Genomic DNA, 21,066 nt, shown 5'->3' with positions numbered 1-21,066 from the left:
ATAAAAAATTAAAGAAATCTAAAATAGAAATAAGAAAAACAACAAGTACCCGTGGCTGTTCCAGAACACGGCCATCTCTGTTCCGTCCAGTCCGATTCGGGAGGGTCCAGCGCCTGCTCCGGACCGCGCAGGATTATATAACCATCTCTGTGTCTGGTCACTGGGCTTCGAACACTTGGTTTTTCAGGAATAAGTGACAGTTTATCTGTTTTATCATCTGTTATTTCCTACAGGCTGGGCGATTGAGGAAGTCTTTTAAAAGAATGTTGGGTGTTTTAAAAAGCCACCTAAGTAGTTTTCCACCAGGTAAATGCAAGAGACTGCTGTATCTGGTGGACCTGAGGGCTTTGCTACCATTCTCTAGTTATTCCGTGCTTATTTGGAGCAGGAGACATCATCCCTGAGCACCTTCTTCCGATTCCTTTCCATACTCAGTTTCCCCTCGGGGGCTCCCTGTCTCCAGGGATGCCAGTTTCCTCAGGCTACTCTCCCTTTAGGCAGGATCCAAATGTTATCATCGTAAACATGGAAGCCTCTGTAGTCTAACTCCCACTCCCCATTACATTTTGAGTATGGGTAGCAATATGGTGCTGTAAATTGGATAATTTCATTGCTTCCCAATGGGTTTGTGTTTTAATAGAATGGCTTTCTTTAACAATGGTGTGAGGGGAAAGATTTAACGTAGAATTTAAGGCATCAGGGACAAACAAGTGAGAAAAATATTATGGATCTACATGGTCTTCTTAATATCAATGGTGCCGCTAAACATAATCCTTTATAGATAACTGTCTACATAAAATCTCCTTCCAGATCATGGTTGCCTGCCCCTGAGGCATGGGCCATTATTGTAGAAGTTCAGTGCATGATATTGCTACTAAGGAAAACCAGATTTTGTAAGGCTTCTTATTGTGGGAAATAGGAAAAGTAGGGACTGTGGGTTGCTAACATGTATTTGACATATAAACAAGGTAATACTTTCTGGTAAGAAAAGATAAAGATAATCATTTAATGAAATCTTCTGTGGAAGTTGTATGCTTTATTAATTTTACAAGAATATTTTGAAAATGTCTGTGTATAAGAAACTGTTAGAGATTTAAAAATTAGTAATGAAACCCTGCAGTTATTTACAAACTGATAGTACATAGTCTTTGTTTTTAGAGAACCTTTTAAAAGTTATGCATGTATATATTTTAAACAAGAAAGTCCATTTTTGAAAATTAGAATATACCCTAAGAACACCATAGAACTGTTCAAAAGGAGAAATGCACCCCCATGTTTATGGCAGCATTGTTCACAATAGTGAAGATCTGTAAACAGTCCTTCATGTGATGGTGTCCGTCAGTGGACGAGTGGATTAAAAAGCTTTGGTACATATATACTATGGAATACTACTCAGCCATAAGAAATGATGACATAGGATCATTTACAATAACATTGATGGACCTTGATAACATTATACTGAGTGAAATAAGTAAATCAGAAAAAACTAAGAACTATATGAATCCATACATAGATGGGACATAAAAATGAGACTCAGAGACATGGACAAGAATGTGATGGTAATGGGGGGGGCAGAGGGGGAGAGGCGAGAAAGGAGAGGGGGGTGGGGGGAGAGGAGGGGCATAAAGAAAACTATGATAGATAGAAAGTGACAGAAGACGATCTGACTTTAGGTGAGGGGTATGCAACATAATCAAATGTCAAAATAATCTGGAGATGTTTTCTCTGAACATATGTACCCTGATTTATCAATGTCACCCCATTAAAATAAAAAAAGAATGTCCCTGCATTCAAACCCTGGACAATAATCAGAAAACAAGCCTTTCAGAGACTGTTTGTGGGTCCGAACACATTGATGTCAATATAATAAATAGGTTTGTATGTTTTTATAAAGTATACAGAATGAAAGCCATTTGGTTCTTATCGTCTCATGTCTGCATTCTTTCACTTAATATTATGTATATGAGATTCCTCAATGATGCTGTGTGTGATGGTGGTTCACTATTTTCTTTGCTGTGTAGTATTCCAATGAACAATCATATTATATATATATATATATATATATAGTCAAATCCTAAATAATACTGCTTTAATCATTTACATACTTCCTCAATATTTTATTGAGTATGAAACTAAAAATGGAATTTTAGGGACAGCTAAACAGATAACTACCACACAGTTTTCCAAAGTCTATCATCAGTTTTGACTTCTGTCAATGAGGTAGAGCTGTAGTTATTTCCACATTCAAACAGGTAGTTGATATTAATATTGTGAGTTTTTGTCATTGTAGTTACCCTTTAGGTGAGTCGTGTTATAGCATGCACATATAGAAGATACTTAAGTGATAAGTATGTAACTAGTTTTAAAAAATACTTCAGTAGGTCAGCAATTCAAAAAAAAAAGCCCCAGTAGCCAAGACCCAGATCAAGAAACAGACCATTATCAAAATCACTAAAGATTTCTACTTTTTCTATTCTTTTTAGTTCTCTTTAGTTCACAAGTTAGGCTTTGACCTGAGAATAGGAGCTAAGATGCAGATGAAATCATATTTTAAATACATTTCAGTTGTCTTATGGGAAAGTAATATGCTAGTTAGATGTTATCTTTATACTTGTAGGATTGACACCCTTCTCTGCTTGGGCTTTAGTCTAGTTTTGACTTTTAGTCTAGTTCAGTTTCACTCCTGCCATATTGCCTTTCAGAACAGAACTTAGTACATAGGTAAAATGTCTAAAGCAGCGGTTCTCAACCTGTGGGCCCGGCGGGGGTCATTCGACCCCTGCCGGGGTCGCGACTCACAGGTTGAGAACCGCTGGTCTAAAGTCATGGGTTAATATGGAGATGTTATAACTACAGGAAGCATCTCCTACTGTTGTTTTTTCTACCTCTGTACTTCCCCCTATTGTGTCTCAGAATCCCAGAAACAATGCCACCCAAGAGAACATAGGAGTTTCATCGTCCCACTTGGGCTTCCCTGGCAATCTGAAATGTTTTTACTGAAAAGCATTTTACCAGGGCACCTAGATAGCCTTAGACATTGAGTGACTTGTGTAATGTTAATGGCTTGTGTAATGGTAGCAAACATTTAAGAGTGTCCCTGCTTCTTGTACGATCTTCTAAATTCATGTCCTTGTCCCTGTTTACTAAATATGCCACATCTAGTGATTTGACCACCAACAAAGTAGAGCAGAGCCATGTAAAGTTGTTAAATATCTTGTAAACACCCAGATAAGTACTGTTTGGTTTAATTATTTTCCAAATAATTTATTTGTACGTCTTTAACACTTCCTTACTTTTAGCATCCACAACCACTTTATGTTCTTGCATAGAAGATAGAAAAACTGAATTCAAGGCATATATTAGACCATCAGTGATTATTTTTCTGCATTATATGTAATAAACATTTAATAAAAACACGTGCTGATGTGTGGGTAAAGGAAAAAAACTGCACAGTCCTGTATCTCAGTGTGTTTACAATCCCACATTAACAATGGTTTAGGAAACAGAGTCATAGTTTCAACAATGTTCTAAGGCACATGGTGGTGTGTGAACCAAGCTTTAAAGAGTGCTGGAGGGAAGGAAAGCCCCTTGAGGAAGTAGATGAATTGTAAATTGCAACAAAGGGATTGATTCATGAGGCTAGTTGCCTTTGCTATCTATACCCTATTGCACTGGTCTTCATTAAGCTCTTTAAATCCCAGAGAAATGCCATGGTCCTGTCCAGCTCAAGGCCTCTCTAATAGCTGATCCATCCTCCTGGAATGCTTCTGTTTGAAGCTCTCAATTAATTCCTACTTACCTTCTAGATCTCAGATAATTGCCTTCATATCAGGAAGCGCATTTTAACTCCCTTCATTATATAAGAACAATGTGCTTTGGATTTATAGTGTCCAGTATTTTTACATGATGGCATAATGATAGTTTATTATAAATAATTTGAATGATTATTTATCCATATTTGTTACTTCCACTAGAAGATAAGATTCATTAGTATAAAAGCTGTTTGATTCACCATGGAATGCACATAGAAGTGCAACAGAGAGTTAGAAAACTCTCAATAACCTTTAGAAAATTAAATTAATGCACAAATAAAAGACTGATACAATAAAAATTCAGTAACTAAAAGTCCAGAGCTTTTTGACAAGTAGGGAGTATTACATATAAATTCAAGAGACAAAATGAAGCATGGAATATTTAGGGAATGGCACCATTTTGCTACAGCTGGAACATGGTATAAATAGCTACTGGATCACATCATGATGGACAAATATAGTTTGATTTTCATGAAACATATATTACATGGAAAGAAATGTATACATATAGCTTTTCAATGGAACCACTTTTTGTTTCTAAGTTTTTCCCGGGTCTCTTTTTTATTTTATTTTATTTTTTTTGGTATTTTTCTGAAGCTGGAAACGGGGAGGCATGCGCCCGACTGGGATCCACCCGGCACGCCCACCAGGGGGCGATGCTTTGCCCATCTAGGGCGTCGCTCTGTTGCGACCAGAGCCACTCGAGCACGTGGGGCAGAGGCCAAGGAGCCATCCCCAGCGCCCGGGCCATCTTTTGCTCCAATGGAGCCCTGGCTGCTGGAGGGGAAGAGAGAGACAGAGAGGAAGGAGAGGGGGAGAGGTGGAGAAGCAGATGGGCGCCTCTCCTGTGTGCCCTGGCCGGGAATCGAACCCAGGACCTCCGCATGCCAGGCTGACGCTCTACCACTGAGCCAACCGGCCAGGGCCTTTCCCTGGTCTCTTTTACATACTTGGTCTATAGGCTATAAATCAGAGGGTTTAGCATGGGAATCACAAGGCTGTGAAACAATGAGGTCCTTTTGTCTTGCTCTAGGGAACAGGATATTGTTGATCTGAAATACAAGAAGAGCAGAGTTCCCTGGAAAATTGCCACAGCAGTTAAGTGGCAAGTGCAGGAGAGAAAACTGTGAACTTCCCCTCATCACAGTTTATCTTTAACACTGCTGATTGATATAGCTCGAAGACATAAAAAATCCTAAAAGAGTAATCAGTTCAATGAAGCCAAAAATGGTAAATGTCACCGACTCATTGACCTGAGTATCTGAGCAAGAAAGAAGGAGAGGTGGTCCATCACCAAAGAAATGGTTAATCTCATTGGAACCACAGAAACATAAGTGGAATGTTACTCATCATGTGTACCAAAGCATCTTTCATTCCCACCATGGGAACCCCAGCCGTGAGCAGGGAGCACACTCCGCTGGACATGGTGACTGTACAGAGCAAGGGGTTGCCAATGGCCTTGTACCCATCAAGGGCCCTCACCTCCAGCATTAGACACTCAGAATTTGCAAAGGTGCTGAAGGTCGAGAATTGCAGAGCATAGTGACAGAAGAGAATGACTTCATGGCAACGAAGCCTACAAGAATTCTGAGTCCGTGCTGTGGAACAGCAGTAGTCACTGAAGGAGAAGTGGCTGAACAAATAATATATTGGTGTGTGCACCCAGAGCCAGGCCAAAGAGGAAGACCATTACTGGCAGGTCAGAAATTGTTCCAACACCCATCACAAATTGATGTCCAATATGGAAGATTAGATTATATGTTGTTGAGGTGTATAGTAGTCAAATTATACAGCTTTTGCTTATTTATGTTTGGCTTTTTTCACACAGTAAATGTTTGTAAAACCTCTCCATGTTGTTGCATGTGGAGATGTGGAGGTAGCTCATTCATTCTCATTGCTGTTTAGCTTTCCAATAAAAACATATCATAAAAATAAATCAACGACTCTAGAGCAGGTGTCAATAAACTATGGCACACAAAGTTTTACTGGAGCTAGGATGCAGCATTTATTTTTATATTGCTGATGGTTGCTTTTATGAAACAAGGACAGATACGAGTGGTTGTGACAAAAGATTATAGCCTATAAATATTAAAAAGTACAGTATTTAACTCTTTAAGGAAAGGTCTGTCAAGTCCTGGTCTAATGTGCTAAAAAAATTTGAGTTGTTTTCAGTTTTATACTATTGCAAATAGTTCAGTGGTGGACATTTTATACATGGTTTTGTGTGTGTGTGTGTGTGTGTGTGTGTATGAACATATTTATTCATTTCTCTAGGGTATAATTCTAAGAATTTTGTTTTTGGGTCATAGGCTATATATTTGATCAGTAAATATATATATTTGAAGTGCTTAAAATGGCATCAGCAGTATTCTCAGCATTCAATTAGTTGATCATGTAACAATGACATAAGTACTATATTCTTCCCATTTTAAAGATAAGTTAACTGAGGCATAGAAAAAGTAACTTGTTCAAAGTGCTACTCACTAGCTGGGTACAGAGCTGGCATATGAACCAAGGGAAACTGGCTTCTTTCCTTGTCCGTATTCTACCCTTGTCAATAGAACACACACACACTTTTCTGGGGCATTTATTATATCCCTTATGACAGCCTGATATAACACATTGTAGCATTAACATTAAGCTGGTACTCATTAGACAGTAGTCTATTAACAGACATTTTGAAACTTTTTAAATGTTTTTTTCTTATTTGTTGAGATTAAGAAATGTATTTGACTATGTGAAAAACAAAATCCTTGTGAAAGAAGTTGTGTGTGTTGCAGGTGCCCAGTGAGAGCTTATAATTGGGTAATTAGATGAATCTTAGAATGTTCTACCTTGTGGGGAATCTACCTTTGATATTATGGCTATGCTAGTGGTGACTTTCATATCTTTAGTTCTCAAACTATAAATTAATAGGTTCAGCATGGGAATGACAATAGTGTGGAACACTTAGATAAATTTATCAATGTTCAGAGAGTACAGGTAGCTGGGCTGTGAGTGAATAAAGAGATGAAGAACTTCCTTTGAAGTTAGAAGTCCACAGAAGTCAGGTGAGAGGCACATCTAGAGAAGGTTTTCCTCCTTGTCCCAGAAGAGCAAATCTTTAAGTCTGAGAGAAGAATAAAATGTAGGAGATGATGATGATGAAAGAGATAATTTCTACTGAGCCTCCGTACTTGGGGAGAAACCACTCATCAATTGATGTGTCTGTGCAGAATAGCTTAATAGGGGGAGGGAGATCACACAAAAAATGATTAATAACATTTTTGTCACAGTATTTCAGAATATGTGGAAAGGATGTTTGAACCGAGGAACTCATGCTGCCTCCAATGTGTGACAAGACAATCAACCATAAACAGATTCTAGAGACATCACACCCACATACAGTAATGGGTTACAGATGGTACCACAGCGCTCCTATGCCGTAGCAGCCAAGGTAGAGGATTCTGTGTCTGCAAATGCACAGAAGAAATAAGACTGCAAGGCACAGCCTCAATAAGAAATAGATTTGTTCTCTGAGGGAAAATTGGCCAGCATTCCGGGAAGAATGACTGAGGAGTAACAAAGGTCTACAAAAGATAGGTTGCTAAGGAAAAAATACATGAGGGTTTGTGGGCGTGGATCAATACTGATTAACACCATCAATCCAATGTTCCTTATTAAAATCACACCATACGATGCCAGAAACATGAAGAATAGGGCAATCTGCAGTTCAGAGCGAGATGGAAACACTGATGGAATAAACTCAGTCACCAAGGTGTAGTTACAGATACAGATTCCATATTGTGTTGTTTTCTTTTTATGAGAATTCTAACAACCTAAATGTTATATTGATGGAAAGGAAAAAAAAATAGATATATAGACTTATTTCATTGGTTCAACAAACACACAAACAAGTAATAAAAAAGAAAGCCCAGCCCAAGTTCCTTTTCAAATACAAACTCTGGGAAATACATTTCAGGAGTTAGTAGCTATCATATTATAAGGTTGCTAGTTGTATTTTATTTGTTTGATTGATGGCTATTTCTTCCATTGGTGAGTTGGTTCCCTGAGTGCAGGGACCATGTCTGAGTCTATTCACTTTTTGTATCTCAAAGATAGCACAATAGCTGTCCCAGAAGATGAAAGAAAGTGATGAACTCATTAATGAACTGATGATGATATGAAAAAAAGATATATGCATATGTAACTAAAAATAAATTTACTTGTAGACTATGCCTTAGAATGATAATTATAGAACAATTTGGACTTTCTGCCCATGATTTTATAGTGGTGTGCTGTAATCGGGACAAAGCAAATGAAATGCTATAATGAAACATATGCCAATTAATTATTTTTTTAAAAAAATATAAAGTAAAAGTAAACTTAATAACATGAAAGCAAATTTTAGTAAACATCAGCTCTGAGTATATTTTTGATAGGAAAACATTTAGGGTAGTTTCATAAATTATGTCAAGATACTATTCCAAGTTGATGAAATTAATTGTCTTCTACCTGTGTATGTATCATAAATCTTGGCTTATAGTAAGTGCTCAATGAATATTGTTTAACTTAGTAAAGTGGACAAAAATTTAGTAATAAGTTGATTTCTAATAAAGTAAAATGACTCTGTAAGGTCTTCTCAATGATTATACGTTATGAGCAAACAAAAATAGCTCTGCCAATGATTTTTTCTTTTCTATTAAATTTACTGGTATGACACTGGTTAATAAAATTATATTATATCAGGTGTACAGTCCTGTAATACATCATCTGTAGATTGTATTATGTGTTCATCACTCCAAGTCAAGTCTCCTTCCATCACCGTTTATCCTTCTCATACACTCTTCCACCCTCCCCACCGCTTTTCCCTCTGGTAATCACCATGCTGTTGTCTGTGTCTATGAGTTTTATGCTAGTACAATTCAGGGCATTCAGTCTAAGAAGTCTATCAATTCCTGCTTCTGAGGTTTCAGAATTTTACAGCAGTTGGAGGAATTTAAACTGATTTTGAAGTGTAAGAAATTTTATCTTTACCTTGAGGATGGGTTTATAAATACACGAAACAGAACAAGCAAAGCATCCAATGAGCTGTTACTATTGTCATCATGAGCAGGAAGGGAACAGAATGACTTGGTGTCATTATCTCATTTATGTAAAAGATATTAAGACAGTGACAGTGCTAAGAGCTTCATTTGTTTATCTTTTCTAATCATTAAAACCACCCTCTGACATAGACACGGAGAAGCCTAAGAGAATACAAAGGGTTAACGTGTGATCTATGTTGTGGCCTCAGAGAGTGTAAATGAGATGCAGCACTACACTAGGACACTGGTTAAATTATTCTTGTTTTTGTCTGTTTTTAAAGTAAACAAGGTATTTAAAAACTCATCTTACTATAGAGTTAGTAAGAATTTGGTATGAGCTCTGTGACCTTGCTCTAGATAATAATCTCTCTTAATCTGCATTTTAAGAATAACAACAATGTCTCACAAGTTGCTGTATGGGATAACTCAGGAAAATTACCTATCTATCTATCTCTGGACATACATTCTTCCATATGCTCACACTTTAGAGAGACTAACACATTGTAAACAATGAATATTAGTTTCACGTGCTCCACTTTTCTCTCTTCTCCGTAGCTTAAGACAAGGGTATGTCATAAGGTTTTATTAATAATGGCTATATTTATATAATGCTTATGACTTGCAATGCAATATTCTAAATACTTTACATATAATTGATTTAACTGTCACTGAAAAAACCCTCAACAAAATTACAGTGCAGTTACTCTCACAATCACTTTTCATTTGCACATGAAGGGACTAGGGCACGGCGAGTTTGAGAAAGTGTATAACCATTTAGAGGTGAGCTAAAGACCCACAGATGTTCCTGTGGGAATGTACCCATTATGAATATGAGCAAAGATTGAGAATGTGGGCTTTTCCAGAGCTTTTAGCAGTTACATAATGCTGCAGTGTCAAAAATGGAGATGTGAGAAGCCCAGGCAAATGGTAAATTTCCTATTGAAGACATTTTCTAAATTCAAAGCTTCTACATGTAGTCGACCAAACACACTATTAATATTGGAAAAGCAAAGTGAAATCTCCTCCAGTTTTTTTAGTGCTTATGATACAGAGATCTGCTATGAATTTGAGTTCTGGGAATAAAAGGAAAAAGTATAAAATTTGGAGGGGATTGTCATTTGACACTGAAAATTATTATCCACATTTCTTTGACGATCCAGGCCATCTGGCATTTAGGAATGCACATCTGGCTCCTGGGAGAGGGCTTCAGCTGGGATCAGACACACTTGCGGAACTTTTGGTAATTGCACAGATTTAGAGCACCGAGAGACTTGTGCAGCTCAAACACACAGACATAGCCGTTTTACAACATTTGCCAATCTCTGAAGCTGCTGGGGGTGGATGATGATGATATAAGAAGCCAGAAGCCACTGAAACACAGGAGTGGAAATTCTTACTGTCTCTTCTTGCTGAAGAGAGGAGAGCTCAAGTTCTGAAGTGGAAGCCCTGGATTGCTATGCCCTTAGGAATAAGGATAAACTGAAGTACACGGCATCTATGGATAAATAACAGAAATACTTAGAGTCAACGGGACAATGAACATATAATTAAAGCTGCAACAAAACCAAGACCAAGCTGTTATAGATTTGATTGACTCAGCCCCTCATCTGAACAAGTGCTCAGACGAAAGTTCAGGATTCAAGTATCTACTTAGCCTCTGCTATTCTTTTATACAAAATGTCTAAGTTTTTTTTTAATTTCCTAAAAACCCACCAACAACAAAACCATGAGACATATAGAATAAAGAAGATGTGATCCCTAATGCAGAGGGAGAAAACAGCATTACTATAGTCCTGGCTGGATGGCAGAGCATTGACCCAAAGTAGAGAGGTTGCTGGTTTGATCCCCAGTCAGGGCATATACGGGAACATATCGATGTTTCTGTCTGTCTGTATCTCTCCATTCCCCTGTCTAAAATCAATACGTAAAAATTTTTAAAAATTGCATTACTATAAACACAGATAAATTACATTTTTGACCAGACAACCCAATACTAAGATGGCTGTTTGATGTCTAAACAGTTGGGGAGATTGTGTTGATACTCCAGGGTCTTCAAATAATGACATCAGACAGCTAAGTTTCTTACCTCTTCTTTCTTTTACTCTTTTAGATACAACTTCTGCAACCTTTCAAGAATGAAAGGAGGTGGAAGCAAAAGGCACAACACTTGCTGACATCCACATCATCTCATTATCAAGGACTGAGTCATCTACTCATACCTAGCTGGAAGGGAGACAGAGAAGTCAAGTATTTCAAATCTCTAAACTCTAAATTTAAATTAAAATTTAAAGTTAATTTTCTATTGTTGTAATATATTACCACAACTTTTAGTGGCTTAAAACAGCACACATTTATTACCTTATGGCTTGGTAGACGATAGGTTTAACATAGGTCTCCCTGAACAAAAATCAAGGTGTTTGCAGGTCTCTATTTCTCTCTATACCCTCAAGTGGAAGTCCATTCTTTTTGATCTGTTAGACCAGTGGTAGTCAACCTGGTCCCTACCGCCCACTAGTAGGCATTCCAGCTTTCATTGTGGAAGGTAGCAGAGCAACCAAAGTATTATATAAATAAAAAGATAGAATTAACTATAGTAAGTTGTTTTATAAAGATTTATTCTGCCAAACTTAGCGAAAATCCAACATAAAGTACTTGGTAAGTAATTATTATTATATGCTTTAACTTGCTGTAACTCAGTTTTATAAATTTTATAAAGTAAAGTTACTTCCCTACTTTATAAATCACCATTACTGTGGAACTGGTAGGTGGTTAGAAAACTTGACTACTAACAGAGATACAGAAGTGGGTGGTAGGGATAAAAAGGTTGACTACCCTTGTGTTAGACTATTGACAAAACTAAGTTCTTTGAGATTGTAGTACTGAAGACCTTATTTCTTTGCTGGTTGTCAGCCAATTGTCTTCAACTTCTAGAAGTTACCATGTTCCTTAGCTCATGGTCTTATCAAGACTTCAGAGCCAGTGAGAACAAACTGAGTCCTGTTCTCTCCTACTTCTTTTGTCATAACATATCTTTGAGTTACCCTTCTTTCTTCCTCTGCCTTTTTTTAGGGATCATGTAATTAGATTCGGCCTACACAGATCATCTCCTCATTTCAAGATTTGTAACTTTAATCATATCTGCAAAGTCCATTTTGTCATATAATGTAGCATATTCACAGGTTCAGAAATTGAATTTGGTCATCCTGGGGGATCATTATTCTTTTTATTATAATTTCCTAATGAAATAACATGATTAGCTCATGTGGTTTTTATTTGATTGGATACCTAACTGCCATGAATTATTCAGTGTTGCACAATATGACATTACGTTCTGGGGTAAAGTCTATTAACTCACTAGAAGACGCACTCTGTTCCATAGTTCCTATTTTTGAGTAGGAACATGAAAAAAAAACACAACAAGACAAAACTAAGCATAATACATTAGTGAAAGGAAAATAATTCTAATGTGTAAATAGGTAGGTTTTTCTCCCCTAGATAATTGATATCTTAAAATGTCTCATTCTCCAAAAATAGCATTATAATAATTATCTCTATGAATTGGAATATAAATACAACAAAGTCAGTAATTTCACCAAGAATAATACTAGAATACAGCCAACACTTCAATTTTTGGTGCTTTAAACTTCTACAAATGCTTCTCCATAGTAGGTAGATATTCAGCTTATATGAATCCCAGAGTTCATAGGAAAAGGTATGTCTTCATCATTTCACTGATTGTGAATTGTTAAGGACAACATGTCCCAAATGGAGTCATTTATGCTAACCCCCACACCACCAAACTGAAACTTGGTTACCATTTGGGCTCTCCTACAAATGTAATCTTAAACCAATGAATCAAGAATCATATGATCAGATTTACTTAGGTAATCTGCTTGATAAATCCCTGCCATCCCTTATGAGGAAAGTAACTGACTTGATCAAAATTTTGGTGAAAAGAAAAGTGAAAATTGGTAATCTGAACTCATGGGACAAACTGTTTTTATAATATCCCTGCTTGACAAAGTGTAAGAAATATAAGCTACTCCCACTACTACTCCATCATAATCATCTTAATTATTACTTTTACCATCATCATGATGGTCTTCACCCTGGACCATGTATAAAATTCTTATAGCATAGGGAACATTGAATAAAAAGGAATATATACATACACAGTTCCATGAATACAATGTGTAAATAAATAAATATAGTACATCATATTGATGATAGAGGATGTAAATCGGTTGATGAAGTAAAATATCTACAGAACAGGAGCCAATATTGGCTTACACACACCTGTGTACAACTATAAGTAAAACTACAGAATGGCATAACTGTCAGAAGTTCCCAGAGAGGGATGCACTAGACAATCTCCTAATGTGAGTTGTTGATTTCTATATCTGGAATTTGAGGATAGCCGGTTCAAAGCTTTAATACATTTAAACACTTTAGAAAGAGTTAAAGACATGAAAGATTAGGCACACTTATGTAAATGCAATTGTGTGTACTTACAGTAATCCTGAATCTAACTTTTAACATTTTTCTTCACTTTTAAACCCATAGATACTTTCTTTTAAAAATAGAATTGGCATAGGCGTAGCTGTTGAAAGAGTTGGAATCTTTTGTTGTTACATTTTTCTTTCTTTTATTCTTCCTCTGTATGAAATAATTTCCATTAGATTTTCATAGTTTATGATAGCTGTATTATCTGACAATCTTGGTGATTCATTAATAGCTCTCTTTGTTCTCTGCCTGGGTCCATTTTTCTTCTTAGGTTTATTATCAGGGTAGTTCATACATCATCTGGCTGTTTTCTTCCAGGGAGAAAGTAATACTATTCTTGCCTACCTTCATGGAGTGAGTCAGGCTCATAAAAATGGGAAAAATTTTGACATTTTTTTATGGGGAAAAAGCTTTAAGTATTTTGCAAGATTCACCACTTTTTTTTTTTTTAAAACAATGAGTGTTAGTGAGAGTTCCTCGTATTGCTAAGGTTCAGTGCCTATGTGAATAATTGATTAGATAAGCATGAAAGTTTGGAAATCTATAATAATGAAGTAGCACATACAACTAACCATTATAATTTTCCTTATTCAAAATGAATACAAATTTATTGTTTGCCTTGTATGATTACATCAATACCACAGGTTTATTGTAATAAACTGAAAAATTTCAGTAAAATGAGAAAAAATAATAGAATGATTTACTCTAAGATTTCTATAATTAACATTGATGACTATATTTTTATTGATCATTTCTCATGTGTGTGTATGTGGTATACAAAGTATGTATGCGGTACCTGTGTTCTTATAAGAGATATCTACTTTTATAAACACTTATTTCCTTTTCCCTAGTTTTCCTTTCCCAACTATCATCTCTAATAAAATATACTTAAAAACTTTAACTTGTAAACATTCCCATGGCCACTTCCAAGTTCTTCTTATATATGCAAATACTTGAATAATAGTTGGTGTCAATAGTTGCATTATATAAAAATACTTGATTTGATATATACATAGCCTAATGTTCACTAGTATCATTGTACAACATTATTTATAAAAATACATTCCTAATCAAACGTACTTTTTTCTCTAAAAATATTTCTATGTAGAGTCATTTCTAGGCATATATATATATATATATATTCATGATATATATATATATATATTTGATTCATGTTCTATTACCAGCCTAGTTTTAAAAATGGCTGTGACAACATTATGAAAATGAATGATATGGTTTCCAATATGCGATATAACAGAGACTACATTACAATTGAGCCTATTGCATTGATCTTTGTCAGAATTCTTACTGAGAATGAACATTTCACAATAACATGATACAACTCCCAAGAGAGTGATTTGCTATTTGTGGACACATACATAACTGCTGAACTGCAGACAGAAAAGTGTCTCAGTGTTAACAAGTAACTTTTAATTTGGAAATAGATAAATTGAGTTTAGCTGTTCGAAATTTTATTAAAAATCCATAAGACATCCATTCCTGTAAACAGTTTCATTTTTTAATGAAGAGAATTATTTACATAATAGTTTTCTCTACAAGACACCCACTTCTATAAATGGACTCACTTTCTAATGAAGGAAATTATTTACATAGCAGTTTTCTCAGTGCCACTACGACATCTCTGTTTCTTAAACTGTATATCATGGGGTTAAATAAGGGAGTCATGATTGTGTAGAAAAGAGAAAGCACTTTGTCAGTTCTTGCTGAGCCATGGGTCTTGGGTCTTAAATATGTGATAATGACTGATCCAAAGAATAGAGACACAACCGTAAGATGAGATGAGCAGGTGGAGAAGGCTTTGGCCCGACTTGTGGCTGATGGCAGTTTAAGAACTGTAGAGATGATTTTGCCATAGGAGATAAGTATCAACAGAAAGGGCACTGTGACAAACAACACTGCCACTGCGTAGACCATCAGTTCATTTACAGAGGTGTTCCCACAGGCTAACTTGAGTACTGGGGGGATGTCACAGAAGAAGTGGTTGATGAGGTTAGAACCACAAAAAGGCAGAGAGAAAAGCTGCAATGTCTGCCCTATTTGGACTGGAATGCCACCGATCCAGGAACCAACAACCAGCTGGACACAGACCTTGTAGTTCATAACTAGAGGATAGCGCAGAGGGCTACAGATGGCCATATACCGGTCATAGGCCATCACAGCCAGGAGGAAACACTCAGCGACTCCAAGCATAAGAAACCAGCACATTTGTGCAGCACAAGCAGTAAAAGATATTGTTCTCTGCTGGGTCCAAAGATTTGTGAGCATTCTGGGGAGTGTAACGGACACATAGCAGATTTCCAGAAGGGAAAAATTACCAAGAAAAAAATACATGGGGGTTTGGAGAGCCGGGTCCAGTTTTGTTATTAGAATTATGATGCCATTGCCCAAAAAGATAATGATATAGATGATTAAGAATGATCCAAATAGAAACCACCGGAGATGGGGAACATCAGCAAAGTCCAAGAGAACAAATTCCACCAATTTAGTTAGATTTTCTTCTGGTTGTTGTTCTTGGTGTTTCATCTGTGGAAAGAGGACATTTACCATGTGCTTTGATTTGACCTTCATGGATCAGTTTCTGTTTTTTTATGTTGTATGGTGGACATTGAGGTTGGTTTTCATAATCACTGTAATTGTATGTAATTTAAGAATGTTACTATTAATATATTTCCTGTTTCTCAGTGTAGATACTATGAATTACCATTGTAAAATGCCATGAGACTTCCTTTAAAATCATTGTACTTTCTGAATACAGTCCAGAATAAACCAAATTATAGTATATCCTGCTCAGCGAAGACACTGGCAAATTGGGAGTTGTTGAAGATGGACCCACAGCTTTGGCTTATGATCTCACTTTTAGTGAATTACATTTCTTGAAAAACCAGCTCTGTATCAAAAACTGTCTTCCTCATACGTTTTTAACTGTCTGTTGCAACCCTTCATTTCTCTCCCACCACTTGATATTCTTGAACATGCATGCCCTTATTATACAGTTCATATTATTAGGCAGTTTACAAAAAGAGAGAGTATTTTTTTTGCATGTTGTGGAATAAAACATGTTATTTTTAGCAGGATTCTGAGTGGGGACATGTAAGTGTTTTATTCTCTAAGAACATAGATACAGATAGAAACAGTAAGAAGGGGAAACAGGAATGGCCTGGAAGGTGCCCATCCCTGAGTCTCTGTGTGTGGTCAAGGGGAGAAGTTTACCTCCTGTGCTCTATGCTCCCCCCCATCTTTGTTGTTCCTTTAAAAACAACACTTTAGGCAACCGTTTCTAAGCTCACTATTTTTTTTTTAGAGATAAAGATGTTGAGACTTACTAATATTGAATACTTTGATCATTTACAGAAAGGTCTGATGATTGCAAGTCAGGGACTATTTTTTTTAACTGGATTTGAGTTTGAATTCTAACATCAAAATCTGTGTGAAATTATTGTTCAAATTTTCTAAAGTTCGCTTCTTTGTGACAATTAAATGAAATCATATTGGTATAATTGCCTATTAACTTTACTCTTATTTTTAGTTATGGTTCTAAAATTATAATTATAATGATGAATATATATTCTTGAATCTTTAGTTGCCAAGGTTGTAACACATTGCCTAGCAAACTGTACTTAATGAAGTTATTGAGTTACTTGTTGGTGATTATTTTTTTCCATTCTTTCCTTTCACTGGGGTCAGGGCTAACGTAAATTTTGTCTTTGGTACAAAATGTAAGAGGCACTCTCTCATTTTCAGCGCTAGCTGTTTCTGCACTGTACAATCCTGACAGTGTGTTTCTTCTTAGATATTGCCTCCAAATATTCCCTGACTCAAGATTGATCCCAGCCTTGCCTTTCAGTTTTCTATCGTGGTGTTTGAACTATGTCCACCGAACATAGTCTAAGTATATTGTAATGGATGAAGAATACATTTCTATCAAAATGGATGAGATTTGAATTATAGCTTTCCCACCTACTCATTCTGTGACTTCATGCAAGTTGCTTAATGTCCCTGTGCCATCGTTCACAAAAGAATAAATGCTTAGGATTGACATATGAATTAATTGATTTAATAAAGCCAAAGCAACTTGAGAAGTCTTGAATTTTATAAAAGTATTTCTAAATTCTAGCTATTACAGTTGTGATTACAAACTAAATTTTATTTTTCTAAATTTTACTCTCTTCTAAACTGTAATAAAAAATATCCTCTAATGTACTTTTTCTTTTTATCACATGTTTAACGTGAGAAAGAAATGAGATCCTAAAGCAATCATCAGAGTGTTATAAAATTCTCCATGATTTCTGTGACAATATTTGCTTTTCTACCTCGTCCCTCTCCCCAGGAGAAAAACATACACAAATCTTAATATTTCCTGTAATAGATTTATGATTTTATCACCAAAAATTGGGTTGGTTTGTACAGTTAGAAATGACATATTTTAGTACCAGAAAGTAATTTTATTTAAGTAATGAGTTTGATTATTTATATTTAATGCTGCCATTTATGAATGTGATACAAAAAATTGAATTTTTATTGGATTTTACATTTTGCTATTTCTCCCTTTAAAAATATTGATTTCACTTAAAAGATGTTTGATGCTTTACTTAGAGTTAGAATCAGGCATTTCCTGAGATCTATACTCTTCCCAAGCGGATAAACAGTCATAGTCCTGACCTCTCAGATCATTTAGTGATAGTAAAAGAAAGAGCACCCAAAAGGAAGTAGCCAAATTTCAACACTATGAATGGGATAGTGATGTGTAATCTTGGAATAAGCTCCACAGATTAGAAATGATAACAAAAATAAGAATATTTTATCTAAAACTTGAAAAAATATTTAAAAACCCTTAATTTTATCTGTTTTTTTTTCTTTAAGATAAATATTCTTTGGATTTCTTAATGGTACTTTACTTAAATCTCCTATTACAATATCAAGCTGAATACATAAATATTATACTTATTTGTTATTTGCTGGCTCAAAATAAAGTATTTTTATATTATCTATCCCTAGAAAATATTCTTTAATATCACAGCATTCAGTATTTCAATGTGATTTAACATCATTACTTATCATTCATTATAAATTTTATTGAATAGAATTAGAGTATATAGCAGTTGCTTTAATATAATGATTATATAAATTAAATATGTTTACTATTTCCTACTGTAAGTTAAATATTAATTTTAAATTTAAAAATATAAATTAAAGCTTGCTATCAGTATAAAATAGTTCATATTTACCTTTTTTATTTGGGTCGTTGCTGATTTTTCTCACTATACAGATGGTCTAAATATTTAAATTAATATAGGTGAAATCATTTATTTCATCAAAGATTTTCAGGCTGTGCCAAGACCAGCTCAGCCGTGGGTTTGCACAAAAGGAAGGCACTGCAGGAATTAAGATAAAACACACACAAGACACAACATACATAAAAAGATGGGTACAGGGGACTCCCAGCCTCTAGGACTGAGAACCCAGATCACTGCAGCCTCATCGTATTTATTGGTCTCTTTGCTCATTAAGCAATTTAGCAGAGCCTGGGTTCAGGTGCTGAGAAGGGGAATTAACTAATATCTTTCGGGTAGGTAAGGAAAAGGTCATAGGGATCAACCGTTTTCCTTTAAACAATCTTAATCAGTGCTCTCAAGGGCGTTCAAAGTCTGCACAAAAGACTTGTCTCAGGACCACAGTCTAATTCCCAGCCATTTTCCCACAAGGCTGCCTTTAAAATATTCTGTTCTTTCTAAACACAAGGTGTTCCTTAAATAAAAGTGCTTATCTCTACTTCAGGGATCTCTTTAACCTAGCATTTAAATTATTAATTAAAATCATATTTTTGTCACTCTTTGATTTGTAATATATACATATATTTTCCCTGATAGCTCTCACTTTACCCAGAATTCTCTTTCTCCAGCCTCCCCATGGAATAGTGTGCTCAAGGCATCTAATTTCTTGAACACAATGCAGGTATTGAGTAAAATTATTTGAGACCATCCAATATAGACCCACATCCAATTTTTATCTTATTTAATATGAATGCTCTATCTGCAGCCTCTGCTCCTATTAGATGAGAGTCTTGAACTTGTTTTTTAGAAATAGTCTCCTCTAGTAGGTTCCTTGATCACCAAAGACTGCCTTCTGTAACAGTGGTAATAAATGCTCTGATGATGGATATTATTTTTATACACAAAACTAATATGTTATCTGTTTCTTCATGACCACCTTAGCAAACCTGATATTTAGCTGTTGAATGTATTAAACATAGTTCAAAAAATTAAAATTTTAATCCAAGATTGATATTGATAGGGGAAAATTTTTTCCTTTTCTTTTTTTTAGACATATTACCGCTTTTCCAAATTTTATTTTACAGCTTTAAGGTATGAATACTTTGAAACTTTACTTCTAATAAAATAAAAATCTGTCATGAGTTCAGCTAAGATGATAGAAAAGATACAGGCAAACAGGTTTTAATACTGTGAAAGACAAATTTTCTTCACCACTTACATTGTTTAAGAATCTTAAACAATGGAATCAATTTCTCATGACAAAAATAGGATGTTGCTTTCTATTATTTAGAAAATAGTGATTTCTAAGGGTTTAATCCATATGATCCTGAAGAGTGATTAAGAAAGTTTATTACAAAGTTTCAGGAGGCATTTGTCATCAGGGAAAGCCAGTGGGGTGGGAGTGATGAGTGGCCTCAGGGGAACCAGATGTGACACAAGACAGCAAGGGAGGGAGAGGCAGCCAGGGCTGAGCTACTGCGTGTGTTCATTCAACAAGTAGTTCAGCTGAAACTTCATTCTAAGCCTCATAATTAGCACAGTGTAGTATCATGCATGGATGAGGAGATCCTCTGATGCCACAGAGTAGAAATCCCAGTAAAAAGGCTCAAAATGAAGAAGGACCCATTGAACAATATCACAATTGTGTTTACTTTTTGAATCAACCAAACATTGAACACATGAGAAGTCATGCAGTAACATGATATTGCAACAGGTTTGTACTTGCAAAATTTGTAAACCAACTAACTATAAATAATCATGTGGGTTATCTCTTTCTGATTTAATGAACTTTAATTTTGATATTGTGAGAGATTCTTTTTCCTCCTGGAGCTCTCTGATGCCTCTAATATATGATTTTTGTAATTTATGCAAATGTATCTAGTGCTTGCAACAAGAGGACTGGCTTACTGTGACCCAGTGAATCTTAACCAGAAATGGAAGTTATTTCTTTCTTTGTTGGAAAACATATGTGGCTTGGTTTGTAGTAAGTCCTTACATAGATTCGATTCATTTCTCCAGAACAATTCAGTAGTATCACCACTCTTGAATATATTTCTGTTTTTGATTATTTTTTGATGTAAAAGGCAATTCAGTTTTCTGAATTAGCTTTAGGAAAAATAGAAACGTGGCATAAAAGAATAAAGCATATCATATTTTTGTTCATTATAAACATGTTTATTAAAGAAAATTTAGAAAATAGAGGAAATAATAGAAACTATATATATATATAATGGGCATTATCAATACTGTCTTTAACCTTAGATAAAAGGATGTAAAGTAAGATTATGCCTTATTTTTCTCCACAATATGCTTGATCCATGTTGTATGTTATTGTGTTTTATTAATGCTTATTACTGTCTGGTTTATCTCTGTATGAAGCTACTGTAATCATTT

At 35.4% G+C, this 21,066-nt stretch overlaps 1 protein-coding gene and 2 pseudogenes across 1 annotated transcript; all 3 read right to left on the bottom strand.

The window, feature by feature from the left end:
- Positions 1-4,767: 4,767 nt before the first annotated feature.
- LOC136387939 (olfactory receptor 5W2-like) lies at positions 4,768-5,468 on the bottom strand (annotated as a pseudogene).
- Positions 5,469-6,632: 1,164 nt separating this feature from the next.
- LOC136387938 (olfactory receptor 5I1-like) lies at positions 6,633-13,732 on the bottom strand (annotated as a pseudogene).
- A 1,251-nt stretch (positions 13,733-14,983) lies between these two features.
- Positions 14,984-15,949, bottom strand: LOC136388655 (olfactory receptor 10AG1-like). Its single transcript, XM_066360478.1, has one exon. The coding sequence runs from the start codon at positions 15,947-15,949 to the stop codon at positions 14,984-14,986; it is 966 nt and encodes a 321-aa protein (XP_066216575.1).
- Between the last annotated feature and the right edge of the window lie 5,117 nt (positions 15,950-21,066).

This window comes from Saccopteryx leptura, chromosome 1 (assembly GCF_036850995.1).
Source record: "Saccopteryx leptura isolate mSacLep1 chromosome 1, mSacLep1_pri_phased_curated, whole genome shotgun sequence".
Lineage (NCBI taxonomy): Eukaryota > Metazoa > Chordata > Mammalia > Chiroptera > Emballonuridae > Saccopteryx > Saccopteryx leptura.
This window is presented reverse-complemented; position numbering and strand designations above follow the sequence as displayed.